Here is a 27627-nt window from a genome sequence, read left to right as displayed (position 1 = left end):
TCTCACTCCCTCTGCCGTGTTTGCTCAGCTGGGCCAGGTCAGTCTGCCCATATCTCACTCCGCGCTCTCTTGCCTTTAACCTGGTATTCTTTGCCCGTGTTTGGTGCCTTTTGCGTTTGTTACGGTTTGTTGGTTCTACAGCACTTTGTTTCGCATCAAAGCGAGCGTCTCCCCCCGTTCCAGTGTTTGCTTCTCTCTGATAATAAGAATTCCAAAAGGTTACTGATAAAGGAAAGGTACCCATTACCCGTGAGAGAGAAGGCAATGCGTAGATTGCATGTTTAAACGTAGCACTAAACATTTGCCAGTTCATTAAAAGCTGACGTATGAACTGTTGAGGTTGCCGAATTAGTCGAATTTTAAGTTACTACAAATTATTTAGTAACTACACTGACAAAAAGGTAGTTCCAGGACGGACGAGTCACCCGTGGACGGGTCTCTTGGGACGGTCAGACTGGCGGTCAGTGGGATGTAGACACGACAACAGTGATGTTTGCATTAGTGCTCCCTGAACCCGTCGAATGGTGTAATTAAGCGTGTAATGGACCACTCACAGGCAGTGGGAGCGCGTACGGCTCAGGTGGCAGCGTGCGACTCACCTGCAAAGATACGCAGGCGTTTACGGCGCGCCGGCGGGCCGAGCCCGGAAAAACCGGCGCACTCGTCTTCGTCATCGCAGTCGCCACTCTCCAGACCTTCGTCTTCCTCGGTTCTTTGGTTCTGTCCATTGGGATGCCTTCTTGCAGCGCCCCCTTCAGGACGAGCTCGCCATCGTTTCTCCGGAGACGTCACCACCCGTAACAGCTGGTGGGAAACATGACAGACGGTTTTAAAAGAGATTTCCATCCAACTGATATCTGCATATCACACCTACATCACTCCTATAGTGACGTTCAGACATGCATGATTCATACGGATCCTCTCAAACATCTCAGTAGTTGTTGGTCCATAGAGCCACGTGGCTCAGATCTCAGCAAACATCCAAATCACCCTTTCACAATTCAGGGATGTTTGCAATGTAAATCAAAGTCACGGACCTGTTACTGCTAACAGTCACATATCTACATTCTCTCCACTAAGTTATTGCTGGTGAGAAATAACTTTTGACCATCGTTTACACAGAGACGTGCAGTTTGTTGACGGGAGGCGTCTCCTCCGTGCGCAGTCTGACCGCCGTGTGTTGTTGCTGGCTCACGTCGTGAGTTATTATATTTGTACGACTTGAAATATGAGCAAGACGGCACCAGCATCGTGCGCACTCAGAGTTCAGTGAACCTGGTTACGTCTTTACATGTCATTACAATATGAAAAGGTCAAAATCGCCCTGACCAATTAAACACATTTTATTTTTAATGCGTTTGCTTTTCAGGATTTCCTGATTCTAATCTGTAAAGCTGTAATTAAGGGGTTTCGAGTGTTCACATGCTTTGAAGTACAAATAAAAGTCATTTCATTTATGACGTATGGTAGAACAAACTGGTTGTTAGTGAAAACACAAAACACTCAAAAGGCCATTCACAAGAAGCTTCCCAGTCAGGAGCAAGAATTTCCCATAATTCCAACAGCACACAGCGGAAGTATGAATATGTGTTTATGTGTGTAACACATGTAGTATTCATTTACCGCTTGATGGATCAAGTGATTCCTTTCAAAGTCATTCCAGAAAGAATGAAAGAGCAATAATCTCTTTGTACTGTAAATTCTAAGATGGGAAAGCTAGGGGGGGGGGGGGGGGATGAATGTTCAATGAGTTTACTATAATAAACAAATTCTGCTCTTTGCCAAAGTAAATTTCTTCTGCATTTGCTTTCATCTTTCCATTTTCTCCCTCTTTACTGATTTGCTTCCGGTGTGCTGACACAAGCTTGTTGCTGGGTTGTTTCCGTTCTGTGCATTGTTTTCGTCCACAGGAGAAAATTGGGATCAGATGGGCCATGTTCTGGATGAAGGGGGCGATCTCCATCAGATGGGCCATGTTCTGGATGAAGGGGGCGATCTCCATCAGGACAGGGTAGCAAAACAACACAACGTAGACACAACCTACATAACGTAGCAAAAACAACACAAGGAGTCCTAACCGTCCAGGTTGATAACCATCCAATCCCGTCATGGAACGAGTCGAACGGCCTCTTTAATCATCCAATCCCACTGGAGACTGAGATTGAATGGCCACACAAAGTTCTCCACACTGCCCATCTCAGCTTTTAACAGCGGCCCAATCTCCAGAGGTCAGCGAGGACAGGCGTACGACACACTCCACACAGGCCTCCACCAGAGCCCCCCACACAGGCCTCCACACCGGCCTAGACACACCTCCACCAGGGCTGCACACACACCTCCACCAGGGCCCCCCACACACACCTCCACACCGGCCTAGATACACCTCCACCAGGGCTGCACACACACCTCCACCAGGGCCCCCCACACACGCCTCCACACCGGCCTAGACACACCTCCACCAGGGCTGCACACACACCTCCACCAGGGCCCCCCACACACACCTCCACACCGGCCTAGATACACCTCCACCAGGGCTGCACACACACCTCCACCAGGGCCCCCCACACACACCTCCACACCGGCCTAGATACACCTCCACCAGGGCTGCACACACACCTCCACCAGGGCCCCCCACACACGCCTCCACACCGGCCTAGATACACCTCCACCAGGGCTGCACACACACCTCCACCAGGGCCCCCCACACACGCCTCCACACCGGCCTAGACACACCTCCACCAGGGCTGCACACACACCTCCACCAGGGCTGCACACACACCTCCACCAGGGCCGCACACAAACCTCCACCAGGGCCGCACACAGATCCAACATAGGCCTCTTCCAGGGCCGCACACAGGCTCCATTCAGGCCCAGATCCCGGGGCACACATGGCCCCTTCTCTGCCTCCAGCAGCATCTCAGCCTGGTTGGCCACAGGTAGTAAGAGAGAACACTGGCTCTTTCAAGAAGGCAGCTCACCAGGGCTCACGACACCCAGGCAGCTCACCAGGGCTCACGACACCCAGACAGCTCACCAGGGCTCACGACACCCAGACAGCTCACCAGGGCTCACGACACCCAGGCAGCTCACCAGGGCTCACGACACCCAGGCAGCTCACCAGGGCTCACGACACCCAGGCAGCTCACCAGGGCTCACGACACCCAGACAGCTCACCAGGGCTCACGACACCCAGGCAGCTCACCAGGGCTCACGACACCCAGGCAGCTCACCAGGGCTCACGACACCCAGGCAGCTCACCAGGGTTCACGACACCCAGACAGCTCACCAGGGCTCACGACACCCAGACAGCTCACCAGGGCTCACGACACCCAGACAGCTCACCAGGGCTCACGACACCCAGGCAGCTCACCAGGGCTCACGACACCCAGGCAGCTCACCAGGGCTCACGACACCCAGACAGCCACATGAGGGAAGGAGGAGCCCCCCGATGGAGCCGAGCCCAGAGGGCAGTGTATAGAGCATCGGTGATCGTCTCTCTGCCCTAGATCGCGTTTTCAGGAAGGAATGACATTTTAGCCTCTGTGGCTTGATCCGCGTGGCACGTGTGCCAGAGACGTTTACACGTGGCTCCTAATTCCATGCTGAAGACTGTTGCCAAGCAACGGCAGGAGCTGTGTCGGCCTCCAAAACAAATGGCAAAGCAAACGGTAGTAAAGCCAGAAGCTGTGGTGGGTGGAGTTTAAAAATAGACCCGCCCACCACCAAAGGAAGGCAGAAGTGGGAAGGAGAAGGAAAACTTTCCCTGCCAGGACTGTTCCATCAACACACACACACACACACACACGCACACACACACGCACACACACACGCACACACACACAAGAGGAAATGGGGAAGTATCAAAAATAATGACAAACATCCCCAAAAAAACACCAAAAAGACAAAGTGCAGAACTAAGCGCTAATCCCAACCTCTACTCCAGGTCTTCTAACTCCCCACCAATATAATCACAGTGTCACTGCTGCACACAAAAGCCCCGTTTACAGTAGGAGCCCCAGTCAGAGCTCCACACTGCTCCTTCTCCTGCAACATGAACGGACATGTTTCACCAACCCCCAACTAACCACAACACATAGTGCAGAGGTGGTGGCTGAGCGGCAGACGTCCCGTGGGGCAGACGTCCCGTGGGGCAGACGTCCCGTGGGGCAGACGTCCTGGGCTGTGCTGGACCAGGCCTGTGGTTTGATCCTGCATGTCACTCTGTGTCACCCCCCCCCCCCACCCTCAAACAGGGTCAAAATGTGGATATTCTTCCTTGCATGAAACCATGGGTTTTGTGTGTGTGTGTGTGTGTGTGTGTGTGTGTGTGTGTGTGTGTGTGTGTGTGTGTGTGTGTGTGCGTGCGTGCGGGAGGATGCATACAGACAACAATAGCCCCAACTACGCTTTCTGATCGGAATCGGTCTGTACATGGTCTCACTTTAGAAGGTGGACACGTCTGGACATGTGCAAAACCTTGAGGGCCTCCAACGTCCTGTGAGCTGGAGATACAGTACAGCTCTGCTGGCTCCTGGCCGAGCTCGAGGACTGACCAGCTCACATAAAGCACTACTGTGTTTTCATCCAGAGCAGAAAAACACCAGCAGGACTCGTAAGACTTTACTAAATAATGTTAATAATCAAATAAGTGAAAACTTGCTGTTTCTTGTTGCCGTTTTGTTTTTATTTGTTTGACTGGCAAACTCCTGCATTCTTCACATCGTTATATTATGAGCTGAGATTTATAGTGTATTCATCTGCTCGGTGATATGAAATTAAACATGAATGCACATGCATGCGCACGCGTGCACACAGACACACCAATAATGTCTAAGAGAGGAAAAACGTGTTGATGGTAATACAGAACAGTATTAATGCTGATCTGATAAAGGAAAACAAGAAATTTTTATGGTCTGCATCACTGAAAAACCACCACAGCACACACACACACACACACACACACACACACACACACACACACACACAAATCTATTCTACTGCGCCGCCACTGCCTATCGGTTAGGCCAGCCTGTCGGTTAGGCCAGGCGGTGGAAAGACAGAGAGAGAGAGAAAGAGAGAGAGAGAGAGAGAGAGAGAGAGAGAGAGAGAGAGAGAGAGAGAGAGGTGGGACAGGGGTGGTGTGACTGTTCCACTGTGCATATAAAACTGGGTGTGTACTAGTCTCAGAATTATCATTCTCTATCCTCATCTTTCTGGGTCAGATCTAAAGTGAATTTTTAGAATGCTAAGCTTTCTCTTTGTTAAACCTTACAGTAAATAGAGATTGGATTTTATTTAATAAAATCTTTCAATTTTATCATATCGTAATAGAAAATGAAAGTAATTTAAAATGTTTACAGAAAAAATAAGGATTTTATTGTTTTTTTTTTAAGACTGTGTTTCTTTTTTAGACATCACACTTGAAAACTCCAGCCGAATGTAAATGCCGACAGGTCAGCAATAAACACACTTGTTTGCTAGATGTAAACGCGGGGTTGAATAAATCCCCACATCTGATCCGTGTGCCGGCGGCTAAATCTGATTAGCAACCGAAGACAGCCCCCCGCTTGTCTGACGCTCCACTTCCTGCAGTCATATGGCCTGCTGAGACCTGGTCCACATCACCAGACCTTCTCCCCCGACACACACCCAATCGTCTCATGATCTGGTGTAAGAGACAACACAGCAGCCCACGTTAAGGGCTTGCTGAAAGTGAAAATGAGCAGTGCTATACTACCAGTCAAAAGTTTGGATACACCTTACTGTTTATTTTGAAATTTTCATTATTTTCAACATTAAACAAACAGAAAAAATACCAAGCCCATGATAGAACACATTATTATGCTCTAATAAACAAATATCAGCTAACTTAGATCTCAGAGTCTTTGAAGTAACTATCCAAAGTTACTTTGGTAGTGTATTTCTGATGGGGTTCTCACCTTCATTATAGATGCATTAGGACCTTGTTTATCCATGACGGAGCCATCTGTGAGTAACAGAGGTGTGTGTTTTGACCCTTCTTATCGTTCCTGTGTGTGATCTCCTCCCTCCCCACCCCTCCTTTCTCCCTCTTTACTCCCTGTAGTTGTGAGGGTTTCAGGTTGGGCTTAGAGGCCCTCGCAACACGGCACATGAGAGGCGGAGGAGTGTGTGAACCTCACGGGGAAACCCTCTGATGACCCAGTTCAAACAGGAAACAGGAAGTGGGACCTCTGACCCAGCTGAGCGAACCCCCCGCTGCACTCCCTGGTGAGGGGCCACTGACGGTGGGTGGCGAGAGCTCACCGTACCCCCTGCTGGCGAGGCTGCGGTATAGCGGCGAGACACGACAAGGGGCTGGGGGGGGGAACAGCCGCTCTGGCAACACGGAGGGGAGGCTTCGGTTACACGGCAGCCTGAGAACGCCAAATGCCACCTGCAAGCTTCTTCCTCTCCCTCTACCAGCAGGGGAACCAGTGGCGGAAGCTTCCGGAAACGCACCTCCGGGAAACGCCCGCGGGGCAAGGATCACAGCGAGCTGTCGTTGGTGGGACACGTGCGAGGAGCGTCACTCAGAGGACGAGGAACGATCCTGGCTGAGGAGAAGTGTGAGCGTGTGTGGATGTAGACCACAGAAACACGGCTCACCGTCAGGAAGCAGATGTTAGAAACCTCAGTGTGTGAGGACGATTACTGTTTCCTTAGCAGAATTCCAGCCATCTGCTAGCTGACACAACCTCACTTCTTTGATTCTGGTCCTGGTTTCAGTTTGCAGACATAGGAACAACACCGCAAGGCAGTGCGAAGCGTTAACACTCTCCCTATTAGTTCCTATGTTCTTGAAGGAGAACATGGAAGCTAGTTTGTCCTTGACACTGAACACATCAATTCTGACATGCTAGTGACTCAGAGTTAGCTCCCACATGAACAGCACACTGGTGGTGGAGGGGGGGGGGGGGCACACTTGGCCTGCTGTGTGGTAATTGCAGTCTGTCGGGTGGCAAGGGTGTGGGAGTTGGAAGGGGGGGTGGGGGGGGGGGGGTTGTTGGGCCCCTGAGCTTGGAGGGGGGGGGAGGGGTCTGGGGGGGGAGGCAGACTGAGAAGGCGACTCATTAGCAGGAAACTAATTGGGAGGAAAAGACCCCTCACATGTTCTGTCTGACCTCCTAGCCAGCAGGGGAGAGAGAGACAGATAGAAAGAGGGGGTTGGAGGAGAAGAGAGCAAGAATGTGAGAACGAGTGGAGGGGTAAAAAGAACCTGGGGGGGGGGGGGGGCAACAGAAAGTTGGAGTAAAGAAAATAAAGCCAAAGGATGCAGGGGTGGGAAAGCAAAGGGCAAGACAATCAGGCAGGGGGGAGAATTTGTGGGTTCCCCCATATGAACCTAAGGGAGAACAGGTAATGGGTAGACGGGGGCGGAGACAGGGGCGGGGACAGGGGCGTTAGAGAGTCAAAGAATAAGAATTGTTATATTTGTATGTGACATGTGTGAGGCACAAAACAGACAAACACATAAATGCTACCTAAATACAACTATAAACAAACATTTAAAATCCATTATAAAATCAAAGTAAATAAGACCGCAGGTTTATAAAGGATCATGGGGCGTATATATGGTCTGGCTCTGTGGAGACACGTGAGGAGGGGCAGTTCTGATTTAGGGGTTGAGACTTTACCCCCTTACTGTACTTTACTGTACTTTACCCCCTTACTTTACCCCTCTGGTGTCATGGGAGGTCAAACATCCCGCATTTAGATCAGATGTAACTCTTGATTCGAGGAACTCTCATGTCAGAATCATGGCTAGACTGCCATCTAGACTGCGTTTGTTTACACGGATGTGCACATGTGACTGGATGTGCACGTGTGACTGGATGTGCACGTGTGACTGGAAAATGCACGTGTGACTGGATGCGTCTGTGAATATTCTTAGAGCCATTTTGGACCTCGTGCACACGTGTGCACTCTTTTATATTTAAATGTAACAGGAAACCACCTGGATCACCTTTAAACCTTTTTGGGACAAACAGGCTTGAACTTCTGTTTGCGTGCGGTCTTAACAACTCTTGCTGAGTGACCACAGATGGTTAAATGCAACTTTAAAGTATGAACGATACTACAGTCACCAACGAAAGAGCACGTCAAAACACCCATCGCTTCGGCGCCGTTTTCTGTAAACGAGGAGGTTGGCTGATGTCAAATGAAGTTGATAGAACGGAGGCTACAGGCATGAGGTGGCCTTGAGATCAGTCACAGCAATGCAGAGAGCACGACTGAATGAGCATCACATTTCCCACTTTCACACAAACGATACGCCTCCCAGCCTCCCTGTGCAAACAACCCAGTCCGGCCCGGATCAGGTGAGCGAACAGAAATGTCGGGCGGACAGGGCGGGCTACGAAGGAGCCCGGCCGCCTCGTCTACAAAGGGGATTTTGTGTGTTACCAGGGATCTGCAGAGGTTCTCTAGCAGGGTTGTTGGGTTTGGGCCGAGCTGTGGTTGTGAAGGTGCCTGTGTGTTTTGTGTAGATGTGTGTGAGTGTGGACGTGGTGCTGGGCGGTGGGGACCAGGGCAGGATGTGAGACCGACCTCTGGAATGTGGAGCACTTGTCCCAACACCCCCAACCCCACCCACCCGATTTACCAAAGTTACCTGCAGCTTACACTCTGATCCTGGATCTAATTAGGAGTGAGGGAGAATGGGGGAGAGAGAGAGGGAGAGAGAGAGGAGGAATGAGGGAGAGAGGAAGAAAAAAAAAGACAGAGAGAAAGAGAGGGAGTCGGGAAGAGGCAGAGAGGGAGAGAGAGAAAAAGAGAGAGAGGGGAGGAATGAGGGAGAGAAAGGGAGAGGGTGAAAAAAGATGGATGGAGAGAAAGAGAGGGAAGAGGCAGAGAGAGGTAGAGGGGGTGGGGAATGTGGGAGAAAAAGAGTGAGAGAGAGAGAAAGAGAGAGGGAGTAAGGGAGAGAGAGAAAGAGAGAGATCTGTGGGAAATGGACAGGACTGGGGTGTGTCACATACAACCCAGCACAGATGGAGTCAGAACGCTAGGAAGGAGAGAGGAGACAGGAAGTGGTCAGAGGAGGAAGCAAGAAAGAAAAGGGCTTAAAGGAGAGGAAGAGAATGAGAGAGAGAGAAAGAAAGAGAGAGAGAGAATGAGAGAGAGGCAGAAGGGACAAAACAGAAAGTAAGATAGTGTCGATAGAGTCCAGGATCTGTCCAGGATGAGGGACAGATGTAGCTAGTCCCTCTCTGGCCACTACTCTTGTTGCAAATTAATAAGATCTATTTAGTTTTCACTGCACATCCTACCACACACACAGTCCCTCCTGTCCAACACATCCTACCACACACACAGTCCCTCCTGTCCAACACATCCTACCACACACACAGTCCCTCCTGTCCAACACATCCTACCACACACACAGTCCCTCCTCTCCTGTCCACCTCATCCTACCACACAGTCCCTCCTCTATGTCCAACACATCCTACCACACACACAGTCCCTCCTGTCCAACACATCCTACCACACACACAGTCCCTCCTCTCCTGTCCAACACTTCCTACCACACACACAGTCCCTCCTCTATGTCCAACACATCCTACCACACACACAGTCCCTCCTGTATGTCCAACACATCCTACCACACACAGTCCCTCCTCTCCTGTCCAACACATCCTACCACACACACAGTCCCTCCTCTATGTCCAACACATCCTACCACACACACAGTCCCTCCTGTATGTCCAGCACATCCTACCACACACACAGTCCCTCCTCTATGTCCAACACATCCTACCACACACACAGTCCCTCCTCTCCTGTCCAACACATCCTACCACACACACAGTCCCTCCTCTCCTGTCCACCTCATCCTACCACACAGTCCCTCCTCTATGTCCAACACATCCTACCACACACACAGTCCCTCCTCTATGTCCAACACATCCTACCACACACACAGTCCCTCCTCTCCTGTCCAACACATCCTACCACACACACAGTCCCTCCTGTCCAACACATCCTACCACACACACAGTCCCTCCTCTCCTGTCCACCTCATCCTACCACACAGTCCCTCCTCTATGTCCAACACATCCTACCACACACACAGTCCCTCCTGTCCAACACATCCTACCACACACACAGTCCCTCCTGTCCTGTCCAACACATCCTACCACACACACAGTCCCTCATCTCCTGTCCAACACATCCTACCACACACACAGTCCCTCTTCTATGTCCAACACATCCTACCACACACAGTCCCTCCTGTCCAACACATCCTACCACACACACAGTCCCTCCTCTATGTCCAACACATCCTACCACACACACAGTCCCTCCTCTCCTGTCCAACACATCCTACCACACACACAGTCCCTCTTCTATGTCCAACACATCCTACCACACACAGTCCCTCCTCTATGTCCAGCACATTCTACCACACACACAGTCCCTCCTCTATGTCCAGCACATCCTACCACACACACAGTCCCTCCTCTATGTCCAACACATCCTACCACACACAGTCCCTCCTCTATGTCCAACACATCCTACCACACACAGTCCCTCCTCTATGTCCAGCACATTCTACCACACACACAGTCCCTCCTCTATGTCCAACACATCCTACCACACACAGTCCCTCCTCTCCTGTCCAGCTCCACACATGGCTTACACATCTTACATGTTTGACTGAAAGGCTCCAGAATCAAAGGCCAGTCAGATAATTGCGGTGTTTTGACCCGAGCTGCAGTGTGCGGTGTGGGACAGTCTGCTCTCTGCAGTAATCCAATACTCTGGGAATCCCAACAGATGGTCTCAATGACGGCAAAAATGGCAAAACGCGTTGTACAAATATTAAAATCTAATTTGACAATCAGGGAACGGGAAACTGTACACCAGTGAGTCTGCAAGCAACATACATGTACGCACGCACACACACACACACACACACACACACACACACACACACACACACACACACACACACACACACACACACACACACACACACACACAGACACACACACACACACACACACACACACACAAAATCTGCTAATTTTGGCAGAATTTTGTCGTACAAATATTAAAATCTAATTTGACATACAATAGAAGGGAAAACTGCATACAAGTATAAAGAACAGCCACACAAACACAATTACATACATACATATATACATAATACACTAGGAGAAATCATTCTGAAGCTAAATATTTGAGTCACGCTGGTGTAAAGGAAACGCCTGCATAAGCTGCACTACGGCCCAAACCACAGAATGATGAAGCAGGGAATAAAACCCAGTGTCTGGACTACTGGTGCCTGCGTGGTCGTGTTCTCCCATCCTGACTAGATCTAATCTACATTAGTTCAAGCAAATGATACATAATCACGTTAAATATTTGGCTCTTTAACCAATATCTAGGGTTAGGATTATTGTCAACAACAAACTAATTCCAAACACAGCCACAGTGTTTCCATGGAAAACTCTTGCATTTAATCGTTTGCTGTTTTAATCACTGTTGCTTTGTTGTTGTTTTGCAATTGTAACCCAAATTGCTTTAACATGCAACCTTGAAACTTTCGCACCGACAAAAGAAAATGGACCGTGTCCAAGTTCGATTCATAGGAACCAGTCCATGTTGAACTTTAAGTTCAAGATGAACTCATGTCCACTCCTGCGTAAACAGAGTATCCACACACGCTTGATACGAGCCATGTAGGAACTTCTGCCTGCATGTCCATGAGCGGTTCTCTCTAGGCCTGAGACTAAACAGCTCATAATGATTTTCATATGAAACATCGTGCCGTCCAACTCTGAATCCCATGGATATTTGAACCCCTATTGTCCATACCAAACAAATCATGCGTTTTGGAATGCAGATGCAGACAGAGACGTTTGCTGAGCGCACGCCAACTCAGAGTAGCATTTGTGCATTTGTGCGATAATTCACGCATTTATATAGGGACGTTCAGTTTAACCAAGGACTGGCTCGGACGTTACATCAGCTGCTTTAAGTGTGAGAAAGCAGCATCTGAACCCACACCCAGAAGTGTTTCATAGCAAGGGGAACCAAGCAATCTGGGTTAAGATTAAAGAGACTGAGGGATGTTTTAGTGGACTGTGGAGTCCCTCCTGGTCATAAAAAAAAGAGACTTGTTGTACTTTCTTCCAAGAACACGCAATTCTCCATAGACTGTGCCAGCTGAAGACCCAGAATGACCAGGGAATAGTCCGACGTTAAAGTGTCCATGTCCCAAGTTTTCCTTAATTTTTTTCTTGATTTGCTTATGATTTTTATGTGGCTTTATGTTCCAAAAATAGTCATAATTAATTTTTCAGCCTCTGTTAATCTCTTACAATTAAGCAGGCTTTCCGTCATTACAACTTTAAGACAGATATAAGATAAATGAGCTCTGTTCCTATTGGCTGCCCATCACTGTGCCTCATTCAAAAAGCATTCAAGCTGAAACATGCCAGAGAACTGTAATGTAAGTGGGTGTGGCTAAACCGCTTTAGGCCGAATAGGCAATATGTAAATGAGTTTATTATTGTGACATCAGAGTAACAGTAATTTCAAAATGTGCTGGATTCACAGCCTGGAAATATATGTAATTTTTACTTTGTGAGATTTTAGTCATTTGTGTTTGGTTAGTACTTTTCTTGCATTACATTTCCATGCTTTGTTGGTAAGAACACCTGGACAACACCTGGACAACTTTTTTTTTGGACAAAAAAAAGACACCTAATTCTGATACTTCTGTTCTGTGAGGAGAATTTATATATTATGACTGCTGAATTAGTCTGTTGTGACAGTTCACGTTTGTGACTGAATACCTCAGAAACCTGCCCACCCATAAACACACATTCCTATTAACTCCTTACTTGCGGTTCTGCACTTTGGATTCACACACACACACACACACACACACACACACACACACACACACACACACACACACACACACATACGTAGCCCCACCTGCCTGACAGCATGTGTATGTGTGTGATTATAGGGGAGGCAGATGTGTTTGTCTGTGTTTGTGTATACAGAGGCCTCTTGGTCTTCGTCGGGCCCCTTTCCCTCCTACACAACACACTCAGCTGCTCTATGGACACCAGCAGCAATGAACTCACCCCCTAACACACACAAGCTATCTCCAGAGCTTCCACACACTCCAACCATGGTCACGTGTTGCTTTGTGCATGCGTGTGTGCGTGCATGTGAGCTCGAGACTCTGCGGTTATGTCCATCCGTGTGCGTGCGTGCGTGTGTGTGTGTGTGTGTGTTGCATATCCACACACAATGGGCAAGCACGCACACCCTGCCCTCGAAACAACAACTGGCCAGCCGTCACTGTAGACAAGAGCTTAGCTGGAAGATCATCAGAGCAGAGGGGAGCGTTCTCGGGCCAAGCCCGGTCCGCCCGCCTTACGGAGGTCTGGGAAACTGAAGGAAAGGAGGCCGGCTCGCATGAGGTAATGCAGCGAGGTAATTGAGAAAATGATGGCTCGTCCCAGAGGAGGGGTGACCCCCCCCCCCCCCCCCCCGGCCCCCCTCCATCTCCCCAGAACCTCTGGACCTCCCCCACGTCCTCAGGGCAGCCAGGTCTGGGGCCTCAGGCAGGCCTCTGATCTGCCTCTCTGGCCTGTTCAAACAAGAGCACCACGTTAATCCACTCAGACAGCCCCGAAGAGCACAGGGGCGCAGTGGGATTTTCACAAGCACACACGCCCTCCGCACGCAAAAACGGCCACGCACACACATAGCCAAACTCCCACAAGTCTCGCTTGTATAAGCACAACATATGCACATGCACACATACATACAGACAAGAACTGATCATAGACTGCGAGTCTCTCCCTTTCACTCATCACACACACACACACACACACACACACACACACACACACACACATACACATACACATACACACACACACACACACACACACAGAAAAGCAAAAGTTCACAGACAGCTAGGGAAGCGGCTCTAATCCTGACCTATGACTCCGCACACAGAGGTTTCATCACCACATAACTTCTGACCAAACACGCACAGCCAGGAGAGTCGGAGACTGTCGGATTCCACACGGCTCCCCGGGGAGCTTCCTGGGCCGTACAGGCTGAACGCTGTGTTCTCTCAGAATTAGGACACGGACCCATGAAAGCAAAAAGGCTCATATATCAGTGGCGGCTCCGCACTTCGGCAAAGAATAGTGCCGTGTAGGGAACACGACCAGGCACACCCAATAAAAACACACACAACAGGCCGGGCAGCCACACACACAAAGGTAAAAGGTGATGTCTCGCCCAGCTGTTGTATTGTCTGGAGACCTGAGGCGGCTTTTTGCTTTGGCTGCAGGTCTGTTTTCAAGATACCTGCAGCCCCTATAACTTCATACCTCCTGTTAAGAGCCCCGCTACGGAGAACAAGGTGTTTAAACTAAACGCACGTGTGTGTCTGTTTGTGAGAATTGTCCTAGAAAGCAAATCTAAAGATGTCTGCACATGTTTATACTTAAATTTTGATACGAGGTGGGGACTGTGTGCGAGATCTTTGTGTACATGCTCACACTCGCCATAACTCACCTGATTGATGTGCTTGAGTTTGTCAATGATTTGGCTGACGACAGGCTCAGGGGGCTTGTGTTTGGTGTCCGACGCATGAGGGTGGGTCCTCTTTAGTCCTGGACCGGGAAACCTGTTCACAAACAACAGTTATTAGGCCATAGACACACCTATAGGTCACAACTGTTAAGGTCTGGTCATTTCTAACATTCGAAAAAATGTAATCAGTCTTTTATAAAAGCTCGTGTTGCCTGTGGGTCAATTTGGAACGAACTGTAAACATGGACTACACTGCCACCTAGAGGCAAAATTTAAAAATGGCTACAGGAATTTTATGGTTCCATAAAATTGCCCAAAGTTCAAATGCCTGGTTCATAAAAACACAGATTTTCCCTAAAGCATTTCTGCGAGAGTAAATTAAATCATGGAATACCATGCATTTAAAAAGCCACCCACCATGAGAGGGCGTAGTCCAGTTTTCTGTGGCAGTTTCTGGACTACATTAATCAAAACTATCCCCCTTCAAAAAAGTCTGTCCTGACACGAAAGAAGCAGAACGTATCTGGGTCAGATATGTACAGGTGTTTCCAGATGTGGCTGGGACAGGCGTAACATGGGCTCTGTTTAAGCGTGTGTGTGTGTGTGTGTGTGTGTGTGTGTGTGTTTAAAACATCCTCCTGGGCTTTTCTCCCTCCAGTAGGACCAATTGGATTCATGTTCCAGTAGATTACTCCCTATTAAAATGTAATTAGTGTTGACGCACAGAGGCCCAGCAGGGCGGACACAGAGGGACACAGCACCAGAGTGCCTCCCTGCCACAAAGCCCACGACTTACACCAGCGCCAACGCCACACCGTCCACGTTACACTAACACCATCCTGACCACCACAACTTCAGTCGATAACACATTCCGTAAGAAGTGCAGTTGTGGCAGGGTCCATTATCCCTGATCACTAGCCACGGGCAGATCACATACATCAGCATCAAACAGTTCCTTTCTTAAAATAGCAAAACACGATTAAGCACAATACAGTAAATCACATTAAGGCAAACGAGAAAGTTGAAGGCGGAGCTTCTCACGGAGCAAGGCCGAGATATGAGATCACGGTGCGCCCTTGGCGATGACATAACCCCGAACATCGGCCCATCGTTCACCGCACGGCCCGCCTCTTCATTAACCCAAATTACACTCCCGTACTTATTTATTCTCCTTATTAGAGCCGACGGCACCCTACCTTCCGCTCTTAATGATCACATTAATAATACAGACACTCGGTGCATTAGAAGAGGAGGTGATGGGGAGATGTGGTCAGGGAAGACGGGGCACGGCAGAGCAACAGTGCGCACACCTGTTCTGAGGTCAGTGACCGGGCCTTGAGGGTTCCTGTACTGGACGAGTGAAAGGGTGTGCTGGATCGCAGGCTGAATCATTAACCATCCAAACACCAAACTGGGCAAAAACATGCTTTTAAACTGAATGACATTTGACATTTGTGTAAGCAGATATGACCTCTGTTTAAAGTACTTAAGCAACCAACAGTAACATTCCACTAATATACCAAAGCAGAAACATAGTGTTTACAGAAGAATAGTGTTTACAGATATTTATCCGATAATTCTTTGTATTTTCACCAATGACTCAACTCTGCATTTGAATAAAACTAATTTTTATTAATATTTTGGAACAATGCTGTTATATGTGAATGTGTGACATGAGAAGATACTAAAACCAGTTACTTTAAAGGCAATAAAAGTGTTCCTTTAGATTTATTATGTACATTTAGGTCATGGGTTAGTACTGAGATTTTATCATTAGATTTATATGAAAAATGGCAAAACATTAAAAAAACACTATTCACCCCCTATTGGAGAATCCAATAACATGAATATGAAAACCGAACTGCTTTCAAATCCAATAATATTAGAAGTTTCCTTTCAAAAGGGAGCAAATGTCTCACGGAACAATATAATGTAGGAGGATATCATAAAGACCATTTTAGGCTTCCAGGCATCAGAGTTCCAGCCAAGCGCAACATACATTAATAAATCTCTTAAATGTCCACAACACTGCTGTCTTTGTAATAACCACAATAAATCCTTATTGTCTCTAAAATATTTTGTCATAATAATTTTAAATTTGCATTCAAGTTATGCCAGGTAAAGCACTTTGCTATCTCCCATGTCATTTACAATGCCTGTCAGTTTACTAAGGGAAATTGATTGAGTTGTGTGGTTTATGTGACTAATCTTTAACTTTTCCTAAATTCCAGTCTCCAACATTGCCAAAACAATGTTTTTTGTTTATGTTTTTGTTCAGATGTTCCTCTTTCCACCAGCTGGAGCACTAACGTTCCTGCATAAGCAGTATGAACCCTAGACCTCTCTCTTAGCACAGTTCTCCAGAACCAGAACCACTGCCTCCCTCACTCCTCCGACACCGTGGCTCACGCTAGCCCGGGAATCACGCTGCTCCCGAGTGACATGGAGACGGACAGTGACGTCTGGGAAGAGGACGAGTGGGTGGACTGAGATGAGGTACGTTTTTGAAACTGAACATTCTTAGTCTCCAGAGTCCCCCCCCCCAGAATGTTCTGGAAAGCTTTGGAATTCAGAAAATCATTTCCTTCTGCATGAACGACTCTGGCTTGATGAAGAAGAGCGTGAAGAGCTGTGAAGCGCGTGTAAAGAGCGTGTAAAGGCTGTGAAGAGGCAGGTCTGAAGGAGGAGAACTTTAATTCTTCTTGCTGAGGGGGTCACAAGGGGGTCATGGACTGCTGCCGTTTGTCAGGCCTGTCAGACGCTGGGTGCGATCTGCCCGCCTGTGCCTGTCAAACCGGGCCTCGCTGAGGTGGAGATGGAAAAGAGGAGAATGTCACCCGGAGCAAACCCGGCAGTCCACACCTGACCTTCACTTTCAAAACGAGACTTTCCAGAACTACTGTTAACTTGTGGTACTTACAGCGTGTGTCACAGAGACCAAAGGCCTTGAAATGTGGCACCACAGGAGTAAAGGTATTTTGAGCTTCCAACAGAATGAGTTCTTGTAGTTCTGGTCAGTAGTGAATACTTAATATCAAGACTATTTAGAATAATATAATGTAATATACCTCAAATTAAAGCATTGGCATAATGTGTCTGTGGAATTCCTTTTTCAATGCCAAACAGTACATTCTGAGTGTATGATGTGGTCATGGACAGAGAGAGGAGACAGGGACGTAGTTACTGTCTCACCCACTGTTCTGGTCTTCTCACTCCTGGCTGTCTACTACGGGTCTACTTGCGTGACCAGTGACGCTAGCTGCTCACCAGGTTCCTGTCACTAAACACTAAACATCTGCAGACGCTGTACACCTGAGAGCAGCTCAGTCAGCTAATGCAGACGCACGCAGACGGACACGACTGCGGCCTACAGACCCCAGGCATGCTGTCGGCTATAGGGGAACCAGGATAGATGTACATGTGGAATGAGGGTGCATGAAAACACACACACACAGTCACACAAACACACATAGGCATCAAATACACTTCAGTCAAAACATTAAAGTTTGCAATAACGATACTGAATTTTGTGATGAGTCGGAAATATGTAATCAAACAAAAGACAGTACAAGGGCGTTATCTTTATGCCGTGCATACATAACTTCACAGGAGAGGATCTAGTTTGGTTTTTACAGTCACGTCACTGAATCACAAGCACGTTCTCCATCACTAAGAACCCTATTATCGTGCCTCAGATCGAAACTGAGAAAGTTATGGAACGGAAAATGCACGGGGACACGGGGCAAAGTGAAATATAGCAAACCCCAAATTGGGTTCCGCGGGGCGCGTGGAGAACCAGGCACAGGCGACAAATGCGATTGGAGGGGCAATTAAGCAGGCAGGAAGAAGCAACAGCTCCTCTGACATTAATAACCGTTCACACAGCCCAGACGAGATTTACACCCCAGCTCCTGTCAGCCGAGGGCCGGGGTGGACCGAGCTCATCACTCCCCGATAAACACAACCTTCACCTCACCTCCCTGCACACTCCGATCCTCTGTCACACACTACAGCTTCATCCAACATCCTCATATAGAAGCTCAGGTGTAGATTACTAACCACACAGTAATATAGAAATAATTTTTTCTGGTAGCATTAATTCAGAACATTTTGCTAATTGTAATGCAGGAATTGTCGCAGTGTTAATTCAAGGTGCCACAGCAAACTTAATATGTGAGGGTATGGCATGTTTATCACAGTGTAAAGTTTATGCTATTGTGTACAACAGGAAGTGAATAAAAACTGAGTGGCATTTATATTCTGTACTTACTTTTCCGTCACCTCCTGCCCGTTCCAGCAGAGGGAGCTGTTGAGTGCGGTTGGCTCTCGGCTACAGAGAGCCTCCCCAAGACCACCGTAGAAGTGACTGAATCCCCTCAGACTCGAGATAAACTCTCTAAAAATGTTCCCAAAAAGGAGACACAAAAGAACAACATGAAAAGGTTATGAAATAAAATGTCCAGTGTAACACAAATTAGTATTAATGCACCTCTGCGGGTGGAAAGGGGCAAGCACAGAGGACAAAGACGGAGAAAGCTAGGAAACGTCAAACTGAAGAGGCACAAAAGCCCCTGAAATCAGATCTACTCCATTTCGTCTTGTTTTCTGTGGGGTTAAGTTGATTTGTGACGTATTGATGGTTAATTGACATTGAGCCTCAGACCACACTGGATCTGCCCCACTCGTCTGTTCATATGAGAGAGAGAGAGAGAGAGAGAGAGAGAGAGAGAGAGAGAGAGAGAGAGAGAGAGAGAGAGAGAGAGAGATTGCACAGGATAGAGGGGGCAGAAGGCAGCTCAATGTCACTGTCACGACAGGAGACAAAGCCAGTGTTAATGAGCCCCTCTCCGTCACTATCGACCCACATGCAGACACACACAACCACACACACGTGCACACCCACACACACATGCACACCCACACACAGGAGACACAAATATACATGTATGGCTTTACTGAATCATTCATGATTTCTGAGTTCAATACTGCTTTTTGAGGAAAGTGGTTTCCTTTTTTCAGTCAGAATCAGTCAAATGTTCTCACTATGGTTTCCTTTTGGCAATTTAGTTTCCACAAAGGAGTGGCGTGAGCTACACACACACACACAAACACACACACAAACACTCTAACCCACAGCGACTCAGTCCAATCTGGCCGGCATCCCTCACACCCTCATTAGGAGGAGAGCCTCGTCTGAGCTGAACGTGATCTCCCTGGAAAGGTCGGTGAAGGTTAAGGGCTGAAGTAGAGGACAGCACTGATGGTGATGCGGCTGGAAGAGCCTTTTGAGTTCTTCTGGAGGGCTATCTATTACAACCTGCCAATCATCACTCAAGCCCACCCCTCCTAACAGACAGCCGCAGAATGTGTGATATGGACGCAAATGCACCGTGAGTGGGTCCGATCATTACTCAGTCATTACATACTATATTGACTTGCTGTTTATTTATACCTCCAGGGAAGAAAAAGTGGGCACCATCAGCATAATACAAGAACTGTGTTCTGTTAGCTTGAGGCATTTGTATAGCCAGTACTTGAAGCACTTTGATATGATAGTGTGGTCATAGCAATGAAATGAATCTGCCAGTTAAATCGATTTTTTTTTATCGATCTTTTTTTAAAGAAGGGTTGAAGTCAAGGCAATGATTGATCAGCAAATCTGATCCCATTACCGGTGAGAAATCAATTTACTGATTGAACTTGTGAATCTGTAGTAGTGGAAATAGAATTAGTTAGCCATTTTATCTTATACAATATAATTCAAAACACTTAATGAGCAAACACAACATACAACCGATAATCCATTTATCCCCCTTACCTGCGTCGACCGGCTAGAGTCTCATCAGGGTCAAAGTTCACGGACTGCGCACTTCGGGACAGCGGCGAGACGAGCGCGTGTTTCGCTGATGACGCGGCCGCACGCGCTGCTCTCTGTGGCGCGTGCACACAGACCCCGCTCACCTGGGGAGAAAAGAGAGCAGCAGGTTTGGGTCTTTAATTCGTGCACCAGATGCTGGCGGATGGTTTAATGAGGAGTGTTCCCGAAACTTTCCCCCTTACTCAGCTAAACTCTTGTGTCGTGTGTTATGGGGACCGACGACAATAAAAGATTTACATAACAAAAATGACGCGAGTGTTGCGCTCGACAGCCACGCGCCCCGTGTGCCTGCAGTAGTCGGAGCCATGTGCGCACCAGTGGAGACCCGCATGGTCCTCTCGCCCATGTCATTGTCTTTATACGGGACACACGACGTGGTCATAATAAACAAGAGAGGCTTCTCTGCGCCGCTAAGATAATAGAAGTCTTCCATTGTTTTCAGGTGCAATAAAAATGCAAATGCCTGCTAATGTTTAGCTTGTGGTTTAATGAATTGCCGCTGGTTTAATTTCCCAAGGGGGCTGCGTCTCGGGTTTAATTCTGCCGAGTAATGTTAGCAGCTAATTGTGCCCGGCTGGCCCTAAGTGAATATGCATGCCCGGATAAGCGGGTTTGAGAATACTGATAGGACCAACCCAAATATGGACATTTTGGTCAAATGTAAAGGGACAGGAGAGGATAAGTACACGTGGAAGAATAAAAACGCAAACTCACCTTTAGATCGTAGCACTATTACCGTGCACACGGGACACGGAGGACACTTACTGCACGAACAGTGGGCTAAAATCCCAGACAGACACACTTACATACACGGGAGCCTATGCATTCATACACACATGTAAACACTCTAATCCTGCTGCTGAGCCCAGTGGTATAATCATCAGTGTAGATCAACTCAAGCTCTTTCTAGCACGCGACCCCAGGGAGATGTGCGATACGGCGTGTAGACACAGAATGAGACAGTCGGGGAGAGAGATGGCGATCACAGGATTTATAACACAAATATCATTCTGATGCAACAAAATGTGTTTTAGCGCAAGTCCAGACTTTCTCGCTACTTCTCTCTGCAACCCCCGAGACAGCGCTGTTTCACACCGAATCCCGCGCTCTCCATAATTCACAGACAACGCGCACTTTCTCCTCCTAACGCCGTGCTCAGGGAGGAACATTAGCGGCCGGCCGCCTCTTCGTGTTTCTGCGCGTGCGAAGTGGCCCCGGCGCCCTTGGCCTTGATTAATGCGACTGGGCCTCCCGCTTCGTCCTCTGCGCGAGGCTCCGGGGATGTGTGGCGCGAGGGGGACGCGCGCGATTGTTTCTCTCGTTAGCAAGCGCGTGAGTGCCAGGGAGAGGAGCGCACGCGCCGCGTGATAACACCGCGGCGGAGATAAGAGTGGTATCAGCAAGAGGGCTCTGAAATATCCACACCGCCTTTTATCTATAACCCGCACACCCCAGGAGAGGAGGGTGTGAAGAGAACATGGCCAACCACACACACACACACACACACACACACACACACTTGCATGCTCTTTCACTGACATATATAGTAGACACTGGTGTTTACAATACCACACCTGGACACCTATAGTCAGGTCACCCATAGAGTCCGGTTAACCCATAGAAGGGTTAGGCATGTTATACACAGGACTAATGTGACAGGACAAAGCTAATGCAAAACCACACAAGAAGTCAATAATTCATTTCAGACTTCAGAAATGATCTTTTCATGATTTCACCTTGAAAGAAAAGTTGTTCATTAACTTGACATAATGTGTAGGCCGGGTTAAAGGGTGGAACTCTAAAATAAAGGGATACGTATACATGTCTGTATAATTGTGATATATTGGTTGTGCCTGTGAGCACATGACAGAGAACACACAACATGTATAACACACAACCATATTACGCATTTTCAGGTTGATATTATATGCAGAAAACTTTACATTGTGATCACTTGCTTTGTAACCTTAGTGTAATGAGCGAAGAATCTGGTCTATAGTCCTGGCCACAGCGCTGGCCATAGTGCTGGCTACAGTGATGGCCATAGTGCTGGCCACAGTGATGCTGGCTACAGTGCTGGCCATAGTGATGGCCATAGTGCTGGCTACAGTAGTGACCACAGAGCCAGCCATAGTGCTGGCCACAGTGATGCTGGCTACAGTGCTGGTCATAGTGCTGGCCATAGTGATGCTGGCTACAGTGATGGCCATAGTGCTGGCTACAGTAGTGACCACAGAGCCAGCCATAGTGCTGGCCACAGTGATGCTGGCTACAGTGCTGGCCATAGTGCTGGCTACAGTAGTGACCACAGAGCCAGCCATAGAGCTGGCCACAGTGATGCTGGCTACAGTGCTGGCCATAGTGCTGGCCATAGTGATGCTGGCTACAGTGCTGGCCACAGTGATGGCCACAGTGGTGCTGGCTACAGTGCTGGCCACAGTGCTGGCCACAGTGATGGCCATAGTGCTGGCCACAGTGGTGCTGGCTACAGTGCTGGCCATAAGGCTCTCCGCTGGAGAGCAGGAACCCTCCCTACAGCACTACTGCTCCACGTCCATGCTCAGACACCTCCTCATTTCCACCAAAGGGTCAGAGTACGTGTGTAAGGGTTGTGAGAGAGTGTCTGACCTCACTTTCCATTCCCCGAGGTAAACACACTTCAAACCCCATCACACACACCCCCCCCCCCCCCACACGCAGACCTTTCTCAGTCGCCTAAAGCATCCTCTGTGCACATCTCAATCTCTTCTGCTATATGGATACCCAACCCCCCCCCCCCCCCCCCCCCCCACCCCTTACTCATCGTCATTTCTTTTCCACTTCTGCTCCTCAGTAACGGGTAAAAATAGTGCTTCATAAATCATGCATTCTCTCCATCTCCTGCTCTGTCTCACACACGCAGACATGAAATGATAGAACGAAGGAGCACATACTGTGGGAGATTTGATGTGTGGGGCCGTTGTGATGGCGAGGGGGAACGTGGCTGTACTGCCCTCACTCCAGCTGCCGCGTGAGACGGCCGTCACGTGAGACGTTCATCACGTGTGACGTTCATCACGTGTGACGCCCATCGGGCGGTATGCCACTCGAGTGAGTGAAAATCAGCCGTTTGCAATGAGCTTAGTTCTCTTGCCCCCAAATGGCAATAAAAGCGGAAAAACAAGAACAACCCCTTCCTCTCAGATCCTTCAAGACCAACATGGCTCTGACGGTATCAGTCTCCCACTTGGTCACGCTCACTTAGTGCAGCATGGATCGCTCCTCGGGTAGCACGTGGTGATCATTACAGATCGGGGCACTGCATCATACACAAACCTCTCATAACATCACCACTGAGACGCACACACACGTGCACGCACACACACACACACTTCTCACTCTAATTGGCTACCTGTGCCATTCCTCTTGTATTTGTTTTGACGGCTAATGATCTGTAGCAGAACGGAAAGAGAGGTGTAAAAAAAGGAGGGGCGGAGGAAGGGACAGTGTGTTTAATGGGTGCAGAGGTAGCCGGCTTGGGTAGAGAGAGAGAGGAGAGATGGGTAGAGAGAGAGAGAGAGAGAGACAGAGAGAGAGAGAGAGAGAGAGAGAGAGAGAGAGATGGGGTTTTGGAAGAGAATTTTCCTCTTAGAATATGGATGGACAATTAACAAAAGCTGTAACAGTTATGATGCATGTTTATCCTGGGAATGTTTAAGTCTGTTGGCTAGTGGATTACCAGCATGGCATTCCCCATGACCCTAGCCATTAGAACTCCAACTCCCATAATGCCACGGGAAAACCGATTGTTCTGACCTGATTCCTATGGATCTTCTTGTAATTAAGCAGATGTTTGACATGTCCTCGTTGTGCAGTATTGCCTCCACATGCGGTGTAGTTTTCCTGGATTGTTTCTTCTGGTATTTATTGACTGTGCTGGTTGTTTCATTTATTACTTCTGTGACCTCTGCCTGTTTTTTAATAATTCTTCGCATTTCCCCCATCTCCAAGTTATCCTAAATTGCAAATACCAATCCACAGGCATCCAAATTATGTTCATACATGGATACAAATTGTTCACATTCAACATTTTCCCTAATCTAATACAAATGACAGAGATCTTTATGAGATAAGTCAGGTTGGAGTGTGGAAAGAGAGGGGAAATCGCTTTGGTGTTGGTTAAACTGATACAGATAAAGAGAGACACAAGGAAGATAACCCAGCTCTGGTTAGCACCGAGTTTTGTTTCCACATTAATCTAACACCTGGCAGAAATCTTTAATTGCTTCTTTGGAACCTTCATTAACTCGATCAGGTTGGACGGACCGATGCCGAGATTCAACCTCACTCTACTGCAGGGTGCATCTGCTAAAGCAGGAGCTCCACTAATGTGGTCTGCTGCCATCAGGCACTATGGGTGCTGGAACACACCACATTCCACACATAAGCAGCTTGATAATTACCAAATGTGTTGAATCTGGTGTGATAAAGCACAGAACTCCCCAACACACGCAGTGCTATGTCCTTCCAACAGGTTTGACACTACCATACGATACAAATGCCTGTTAGTGCTGCTGATGTCTCTTTAATGCATGTCTGTAATACATTACTATCTGTGAGCCGTAATCTCCACTGGAGCCTGAAGGGAAAAGCATCCTTGCCAAGTATAAGATGCTGAAGTAGAGATAAAGTTGTCCCCATATCCAGATCTTCTCTTAGCATGCTACGTGTATTAAATGGCACAATCGTGCATGTTAACATCCTTGCAGCTCACACACCACGCGCACACGTGAGCACGGATCTCCACACACACGTCACACGTGAAGAATCAGACGTGTCTGAATCACAGCAAAATTTCAGATGATAAGTAGACACTGGATGAATAATGTGTGAGAAGGACAGCGATTGTGCGTGTGTGTGTGAGTGTATGTGTGTGTGTGTGTGATAGTGAAAAGTGCAGCGTTTTTCCACCATGCAGAAGTTGACTGCAGAACAAGCTCTGGCAGCTACGCGGTTTTAATATTTCATGAGCACTTGCCCTCACACACACGCGAACAACTGGAGTGTGTTATTGCTGGTTAAACTCCTCATGCCCCACTGGAAGGGTCACCGAGGAGGGGGAGAAGTGGAACACATCGAGGGGGCCGTCCCTGAAAACGCCGACGGCCGTTCCGCCGCTGAAGCGTTTTAGAGCGGCGTTACGCAAGCTCCAGCCAGGAAACGGGGAGGAAGGTGGGCGTGAGAGGAAGACTAGGGTAGTGGCTTGTGTGTGTCTGGTTCTGTGCCCGAGGGTCCGTGTATGTGTGTGTGTGTGTGTGTGTGTGTGTGTGTGTGGGGGAGAGAGAGACACACACACACACCTGCGCATTCACTTTGCTCTTGGCCGCCACGGCGTGTTGGAGAGCCAGTCTGACGATGACGTGCAGTCTGAGCACCACGGCCTCGATATCCTGCTCCCCCTTCATGGCCGCGGCCAGGGTGCCCAGCTCCTCCACGTAGGCCCTCCAGTGGGGCTGGACGTCGCCGGCCCCCCCGAGGCAGGCCGTCATGGTGCCCACGCACAGCGCCCGGCACGGCCGTGCCTCCAGGTGGCCCTGGCAGTGCGGGCAGTACCACAGCCGCAGCAGTGCCCGTCCGCAGTCCCGGCCCGCCCGCATGTGCTGGGTGGTGTTCACCACCTCGATGCCCAGGTTGAGGGCCTGCAGGAAAGCCCGCGTGGCCAGCAGCGAGCGTGACAGGCGCGTCATCATCAGCTTGGGGTAGGAGCCGAACGCGGACGCCCGCCGCCACGCGCCACGCAGGCAGTCTTCGGAGATGCCCGGGGTGGCGCCGTTGCCCAGGAGACGGCGGTACGAAAGGGGGAAGAGGCGGGAGAAGAAGGAGGTGACCATGTCGTCCACGTTGGCGTCAGAGCCCAGGATGTAGAGGGACATCTCCAGGAAAAGCTGAGTGATGGCGCTGCTGGCTCCACCCCCCAAGCCGGGGAACTCCGCCCTCAGCAGGGTGAGGGTGGAGTTACGGCCCAGACGCAAGACCAGGTCAAAGGCCTCTAAGGACGTGAATGGAGAAAGAAGAAAAAAGATAATGAGTATCAAATTAATCTGTTCCATTTTTAGCATTTACATTCTTTTCAATTACATTTTTTTCATTTTTTTCAATTGCTAAAACACATTGAAACTAGAAGACATGTAATCTTCATTATCTTCATTAGCTTTCTTAACACAACAAAAGTCTTGCAAATGTGATGATATTTCTTTCAGCCATTTTTGTCAAAGAGTTAACACAGCTATCAGTGAAACAAAAAACTCATTTGGACAACTAAATAAAACGATATAAACATTTTTATGGCAGCTGATACACATTACTGCTATAAAAATGTACCACATGTGTACAATTGAAAAATCCATCATCTGTTTCATTAATCTATAAAACATATCATAAGACATCTGTGTTCTACCTGTAGGCCTGCATCAAAAAAGCACAAAACAAGTATTTGTATGGAGAAGGGGAGAGAGAGAGATAGTGGGGAGAGAGAAGGGAGAGAAAGGAAGAGAGTGGGGAGAGAGGGGAGAGGGAGAGAAAGAAGGGAGAGAGAGGGAGGAGAGAGGGAGAAGGGAGAGGGCAGGAGGAGAGAGGGTGGGGTGGGTGGGGGGTAATAGACCTCTTCAGCTCTTGGACAGTTTCTGTATTGTAAAAATATATTGTTTCTATAAGACATTTTAAATATGGGAAAATAAAATGCGCTTGGTTATCTCATGTACCTACATGTTTATGTCAGTGGCTGAGAGTTTCTGAGGAAACCTTGACTGTGTTTACTTCATGACAGCGCTCACTCACACAGATGCCATCAGGGAGAACTGCCCCCGTGGTCGTCATTCACTATGTAATCAGTAACTAAAGGTTTCAACATGGTCCAGCTGTATAAACCAATCAGGAATCTAGTAGGTGATGCTCCCGGCCTATAAATCACTGTGCTCATGCTAAATGCCTTTACTGGCGTCGATGGTCGATGTCTGTGGTGGCTACGTCTGGTGGAAATGAGCTAGGACTACTATTGCTTACAGCAGCTTCACTGTTTTGAACATGTGACTTGTAAACAGGCAAGAAGATTCAAGCAAATGAACGTACAGCATACTCGTACAGCATACTTTAAGTTCCTCGAGATGTTCACG

The 27627-nt window shown here is 48.5% G+C and overlaps 1 protein-coding gene across 3 annotated transcripts in view; it reads right to left on the bottom strand.

The window, feature by feature from the left end:
- gpc3 (glypican 3) overlaps window positions 1–27627 on the bottom strand; it is an 88793-nt gene that overhangs the window by 15892 nt on the left and 45274 nt on the right. For all 3 annotated transcript variants that reach the window (XM_077021230.1, XM_077021232.1, XM_077021231.1), the window contains exons 3-7: window positions 25816–26504; window positions 20417–20559; window positions 18869–18994; window positions 14581–14692; window positions 600–804 (exon numbers count right to left, since the gene is read on the bottom strand). In XM_077021230.1, the coding sequence (XP_076877345.1) occupies window positions 600–804; window positions 14581–14692; window positions 18869–18994; window positions 20417–20559; window positions 25816–26504 (1275 nt within the window). The remainder of the gene's footprint in view (window positions 1–599; window positions 805–14580; window positions 14693–18868; window positions 18995–20416; window positions 20560–25815; window positions 26505–27627) is intronic.

The sequence above is a fragment of the Brachyhypopomus gauderio genome, chromosome 11, assembly GCF_052324685.1.
Source record: "Brachyhypopomus gauderio isolate BG-103 chromosome 11, BGAUD_0.2, whole genome shotgun sequence".
NCBI lineage: Eukaryota > Metazoa > Chordata > Actinopteri > Gymnotiformes > Hypopomidae > Brachyhypopomus > Brachyhypopomus gauderio.
Note: the sequence above shows the minus strand (reverse complement) of the source record. Positions and strands in the feature narration are given on the sequence as shown.